We start from the raw sequence: 6,622 nt of genomic DNA, 5'->3' as shown, positions 1-6,622 counted from the left end.
CTCCATCTCAAAAAAAAAAAAAAAATGTTCTCTTGTTTCAGTCACTGGAGTAGCTGGGACTACAGGCACCCACCACAAGGGTCTGCTATTTTTTAGAGATGGAATCTCGTTCTTGCTTGGGCTGGTCTCAAACCCGTGAGCTTAGGCAATCCACCTGCTTTGGCTTCCCAGAGTGCTAGGATTACAGGTGTGAGCCCGCGTGCCTGACCCACTCAAAGATGATTTTTAAGCAGCCAGCAACATTGCTGTGGTGCACATGCCATATCCAACCACAGATGTCTCAGTATGTTACACTTAGAGTGTCACAACTAGGCTGTCACCAAGTGTTAGTAGGAATTCTAAGTACTAAATTCACAGGCCCAGGCTGAGCACAGTAGCTCACCTCTGTAATCCTAGCACTCTGGGAGGCGGAGGCAGGTGGATTGCTTGAACTCAGGAGTTAGAGACCAGACGAAGCAAGAGTGAGGCCCCATCTCTAAAAAGAGCTGGGCAGGTACTGTGGCGGGCACCTATAGTCCCAGCTACTCAGGAGGCTGAGGCAAGGGAATTGTTTGAGCCCAAGAGGCTGAAGTTGCTGTGAGCTCTGACACCCCGGCACTCTACCAAGGGTGACAAAATGAGACTCTGTCTCCAAAATAAATAAATTATAAATTTCACAGGCCCAGTTCTACAAATGATGGTTGAAGTGCATATGATTGCAAAGGAGGCCTAAATGACCAGGCTTAATGCAAACTTATACATTTCTTCAAGATTTGTTTCCACATTAATGCTTCTACCTAAAGTCATTGAAGAGATTCCCAAGTTCCAAGAAGTATAAGACTGACTCAAAGCATAGACAGAGACCTCATTCCCATATGTTAAGGCAATCGCCACCCTGAAGCACTCCTTGTTACAGCAGCAACATGCCCTAAGCTGGCCTCCCTGTATCACTTACCAGAAACGATTCCTGCTAGGAAGAACTATTGGCTAAGCATCACTTACCAGAAACAATTCCTACAGTGAAGAACAGGGGTCCTCAAACTTTTTAAACAGGGGGCCAGTTCACTGTCCCTCAGACCATTGGAGGGCTGAACTGTGGGCTCCGGGATGAGCTGGCTGCTAAGCAGGACAGGCAGCGGTGGCAAAAACACCCGGCGGACTGAATAAATGTCCTAAGCGGGCCGCATGTGGCCTGCAGGCCATAGTTTGAGGACACCTGGTGAAGAACTATCAGCTCAGCACCCGTTGCTCAATAGTTAGGACCCTGGCCACATGCACCGAGGCAGATGGGTTTGAACCTGGCCCGGATCTGCTAAACAACAATGACACTGCAACAAAAAAGAACAACAAAAAAGCCGAGTGTTGTGGTGGGCACTTGGAGTCCTAGCTACTTGGGAGGCTGAGGCAAGAGGCTTGCTTAAGCCCAAGAGTTAGAGGTTGCTATGAGCTGTGATACCATGGCACTCTACCAAGGGTGACACAGTAAGACTTGGTAGAATGCTGAATAAGACTCTGTCTCAAAAAAAAAGACAAGAGAATTGCCTAAGCCCAGGCAGGTAGCTGTGATGCCACGGCATTCTACCAAGGGCAATAAAGTGAGACTCTGTCTCTAAAAACAAAGCAAAACAAACAACCAAAAAAAAAAAAAAAAGCTTGGTGCTTGTAGCTCAAGCAGCTAGGGCGCCAGCCACATACACTGGAGCTGGCAGGTTCAAACCCAGCCCAGGGCCCTCCAAACAACAATGACAACTACAACCAAATAATAGGCATTGTGGCGGGCACCTGCAATCCCAGCTACTTGGGAGGCGGAGGCAAGAGAATTGCTTAAGCCCAAGAGTTTGAAGTTGCTATGAGCTGTGATGCCACGGCACTCTACCCAGGGCTACAGCTTGAAGCTGTCTCAAAAAAAGAGAGCTAAGTCTGACATGGAAGATAATCATAAACAAATGTTTTATATATATCATTTCCTGCTTTCTGCATAATTGAATGTAGACTGATCAGCCAGGTGCAGTGGCTCACACCTATAATCCTACTCTGGGGGCCCCAGGTGGATGGATTGCCTGAGCTCATGAGTTTGAGACCAGCCTTAGCAAGAGCAAGACCCTGTCTCTAAAATAGCCAGGTGTTGTTGCAAGCACCTAAAGTCCCAGCTACTCCAGGGGCTGAGGCAAGAGAATCGCATAAGCCCAAGAGTTTTAGGTTGCTGTGAGCCATGACACCACGGCATTCTACCCAGGGCAACAAAGTGAGACACTGTCTCAAAACAAACAAACAAACAAAAGAATGTAGACTGATCATGATTGCATGCTTGTCAGGAGCTAGGCATTGTCCTTAAGGTTTTACCTATCCTTTCTCATATAATCATTCCAACAATCCTAACCCATCAATGTAGTTATCCTCATATGACATACAAAGAATCCAAAAGTAAGAGGGGTGAAATGACTCCTCTTTGGTAGATTTGAGATATGAAACCAAGATATGCTACCTCTAAAGGGAAAGCAGGTTTATCTTCCTGGCCCCTTTGTGACACATAGGCATGATGCTACTTCAACAGCATCTCTAAGGAGACAAGGCCTCCAATGGCAGGTTCTCTAGTTGGTTATTTGTTTTTGAGACAGTCTCACTGTGTCACCCTGGGTAGAGTACGGTGGTATCGTAGCTCACAGCAATCTGGAATTCCTGAGCTCAAGCAAGCAATCCACCTGCCTCAGCCTCCTATAGGTTAGGATTACAGGTGTGAGCCACCTCATCTGCCCTAAAAGGCTTAAATTTTTTTGCAGCTCTTGCTATCAATTTACAAATTTTTTTTTCCAAAGGACTGTGCCAGTTTACAGTGTGCCCTACCAGCCTCTCCATCCCAGGGTATTGTCGTGTATATCTATCTATCTATCTATATATGTATATATATATTTGATAAATATAAGGTGGGACATCATATTGTATTATTTGCTTGTTTTTGAGACAGAGTCTCACTTTGTCAGTGCCGTGGCATCACAACTCAGAGCAACCTCAAACTCTTAACAGCTGAGGCAAGATGCCACCGAAGTCCACGCCCCCACTAACAACCAAAACCGCCTGAGAGCGGTGTAGGTAGGTGGTTTCTGACGCGTGCGCACTCCGTCCTCCCCCTCCAGTTGCATCTGTTTTCACTGGCGTGGGAGCTGAGAGAAAACGTCAATTAGGGCGTAACGTTGCGCAGGCGCACCAGCACGCCCGTGGATTCGTGGGTGCCAAAGGAGATGGGTGTGGGCTGGGAGCGCAGGCGCACTGGCCGCCTGTAGGGGCGGGGCGCTTGCGCAGTCGCTCTCCCTCAGGCAGCAGCTATGGCGGGGCAAGAGGATCCGGTGCAGCGGGAGATACACCAGGACTGGGCGAACCGGGAGTACATCGAGATCATCACCAGCAGCATCAAAAAAATCGCGGATTTTCTCAACTCGTTTGGTCAGCGGGCGAGCAGGGGGAAGCGGGGAGGAGGGAGGCCTTTGAGGAGGTTTAGCTGGAGCGCTGAGAAGCTTTGAGAGGACTCTCCCGGAGCCTTTGGCATTTGCCGGTTTTCACTTCTCCTTCAGGCCCCCCTTCCCTCTCCCGCCCTGACCCTCAGGTTCAGCTGGACAGTCTCTTTGGGGTTACCTGCCCTGATTGGAGCTAATGGGCTTCTTGCCATCCACTTGCACCCAGTCGCCAGGCCTTTCCCAGACACGTTAGGCAGCCCCGTCTACACTCTGCTGTTCTGTGGCCTCCCTGCCTCCTTCGTGCTCTGCTTCCACCCCAGCCTCCACTTTCCACTCAGAATGCGCAGCCGAGACTGTGTCACTGTCCTGTTTCAAGACTCTTGATGGCACCTTGCCGTCTTCAGGATGAAGTCGAAACCCAGTAGCGTCAATGCCTTTTAGTCATGCCCTCAGCCACTCTGCTTTCCATTCTTCCTTGTGGGGTGGTAGTGATAGGAGGTGAGGTCTGAAGTCCGGTCGCAGACTCGAAGGGCCTTGGAAATCCTCTTTTTGTTGCTAGTATCTAACCTACAGTAGCTGTTCTGTTTGTAGGTTTAACATATGGCCATCTTTTCCCAATAGTGTGCCTTGGTTCCACTAATTCTGCGACGTTTTTGTTTTTTGTTTTTTTTTTTTGGAGACACAGTCTCACTATGTCGCCCTGGGTAGAGTGCCATAGCGTCATAGCTCACAGCAACCTCAAACTCTTGGGCGATTCGGTTTTTCTGGCTCAGCCTCCCAGGTAGCTGGGACTACAGGTGCCCGCCACAACGCCTGGCTGTTTTTTTGTGGTAGTTGTTTAGCTGTCCTGGGGCGGGCTTGAACCCGCCACCCTCGGTGTATGTGGCTGGCGCCATAACCACTGTGCTACGGGCGCCGAGCCTAATTCGGCGACATTAAGCAATTAAGACTAAATAGGGGAAATTGATGTGTTAAATCTTTTTTTTTCTTTTTTTTTTTTGAGACAGAGTCTCAAGCTGTCGCCCTCAGTAGAGTTCTGTGGTGTCACAGCTCACAGCAACCTCAAACTCTTGAGCTTAAGCAATTCTTTTGCTTCAGCCTCCCAAGTAGCTGGGACTACAGGCGTCCACCACACCTACTTTTTTGTCATAGTTGTCATTGTGGTTCAGCAGGCCCAGGCTGGGTTTAAACCCACCAGCCCCCGTGTATGTGGCTGGCGCCCTAGCTGCTGAGCTACAGGCACCAAGCCAGACAATCTGTTAAATCTTAAAGGAAAATTAAAAATGAATTATTATTATCATTTTTTTTTTTTGAGACAGATCAGTCTTTCATCTCAGTAGATTGCCATGGCATCACAGCTCACAGGAACCTCAAACTCCTGGGCTTAAGCAATTCCCTTGCCTCAGCTTCCCAAGTAGCTGGGACTACAGGCGCTTGCCACAATGCCTGCAGGGCTCTTTTTAGAGATGGAGTTTCCCTCTGCTCAGGCTGGTCTCTAACTCCTGAGCTCGGGCAGTCTACCCTCCTCAGCCTCCCAAAGTGCTAGGATTACAGCCACAGTGCCCTACCTTAAAATAGTTTTCTAGCTAAAGGACTGTTGACTCCTAGGGATTATAAAAGAGAGGAATAGTTTTATTAGAAAAGATCAGCAATGGCTCGGCGCCTGTGGTTCAAGTGGCTAAGGCGCCAGCCACATACACCCAAGGTGGCGGGTTCGAATCCAGCCCAGGCCTGCCAAACAACAATGACGGCTGCAAGCAAAAAATAGCCAGGCATTGTGGCGGGCGCCTGTGTGGTCCCAGCTACTTGGGAGGCTGAGGCAGGAGACTGGCTTGAGCCCAGGAGTTGGAGGTTGCTGTGAGCTGTGATGCCACGGCACTCTACCCAGGGGGACAGCTTGAGGCTCTGTCTCAAAAAAAAAAGAAAAGAAAAGATCAGCAAGAGAAACTGGATTTCAAAACAAGGCCCTCTTAAGGCACTGTGGGGGACACAGAAAAAAACATTTCCTGCATTCAAAGAAGTTCTGGTCTTGAAATAATGACAACTTTAGGATAAAGCAGAGCTTCATTTTTGTATTAATGTATTCACACACAAGGTGTATAGGACTGTAATCTTGATGTGTGGTGGTATGGTGGGTTTCCTCATCAGAATAGGAGTGAAGGTAATGTTAATTAGAGCATAGTATAAACGTATATGTCACTGATACACATTCATGCATGTAAATTATTATAGAGAATGTATTAGGGAATGGTAAACAAATCACCTATCTTGTGTATTCTGAAATCCTTTTTTTGAAGAATATAAGTGAAGGAGTATGGTTTGGTGTAAAGGTAAGTGGATTTGGAATTAGGAGGCCCAAGGAAGCTAGACTGATGGATTTTAATGAACTGAAAACATTTGGAAGATACCTATTTCCCTTACTACACAGGTAATCTGGGTTCCTGCAGTTTTTTTACGAAGTTCTATGCAGGGCCAGGTGAGGTGGCTCATGCCTGTAATTCTAGCACTCTGGGAGGCCAAGGCAGGTGGATTGCTTGAGCTCTTAAGTTAGAAATCATTCTGAGCCAGAGCAAGACCCTGTCTCTAAAAAAATAGCTGGGGATTGTGGTGGGCGCCTATAGCCCTAGCTGCTGGGGAGGCTGAGTCTAGGGGATCACTTGAGCCCAAGAGTTTGAGGTTGCTGTGAGCTATGATATTATGGCACTCTACCGAGGGTGACAAAGTGAAATTCTGTCTCAAAAAAAGTTCAAGACCAGCCTTAGCAAGAGACCCTATCTCTACTAAAAATAGAAAAATTAACTGGGTGTTATAGCAGATGCCAGTAGTCCTAGTTACAGGGGAGGCTGAGACAGGAGCCTTAGAGCCCCGTTGCTTGGAGCAACACAGTGAGACTGTTGTCTCTGAATGAATGAATGAATGGATCAATGAGTAAACAAATATCGTAATTGTGAAATGTTTGAAGTAATTACCTGGTGGTTTTCAAAGATTTTTAGATTTAGAAAGTAAATTTAGGGGGAAAAAAGTTAACAGAAAAGAAATTTAAAAAATTTAAAAATAGGCTCAGCGCCTATGGCTCAAGTAGCTAAGGCACCAGGTACATATACCTAAGGTGGTGGGTTCGAATCCAGCCCGGGCCTGCCAAACAACAATCATGGCTGCAACCCAAAAATAGCCAGGCATTGTGGCGGGCG

At 47.6% G+C, this 6,622-nt stretch overlaps 1 protein-coding gene across 1 annotated transcript in view; it reads left to right on the top strand.

The window, feature by feature from the left end:
• Positions 1–3,196: 3,196 nt before the first annotated feature.
• BRK1 (BRICK1, SCAR/WAVE actin nucleating complex subunit) overlaps positions 3,197–6,622 on the top strand; it is a 17,816-nt gene continuing 14,390 nt past the window's right edge. Inside the window, exon 1 of the mRNA XM_003785445.3 lies at positions 3,197–3,420. Coding sequence (XP_003785493.1) covers positions 3,303–3,420 — 118 coding nt within the window. The 5' untranslated portion in view covers positions 3,197–3,302. The remainder of the gene's footprint in view (positions 3,421–6,622) is intronic.

This window comes from Otolemur garnettii, unplaced genomic scaffold (assembly GCF_000181295.1).
Source record: "Otolemur garnettii isolate 467f Iridium unplaced genomic scaffold, OtoGar3 scaffold00015, whole genome shotgun sequence".
NCBI lineage: Eukaryota > Metazoa > Chordata > Mammalia > Primates > Galagidae > Otolemur > Otolemur garnettii.
The sequence above is the reverse complement of the archived record's forward strand: the minus strand, read 5'-3'. Positions and strand labels throughout refer to the sequence as shown.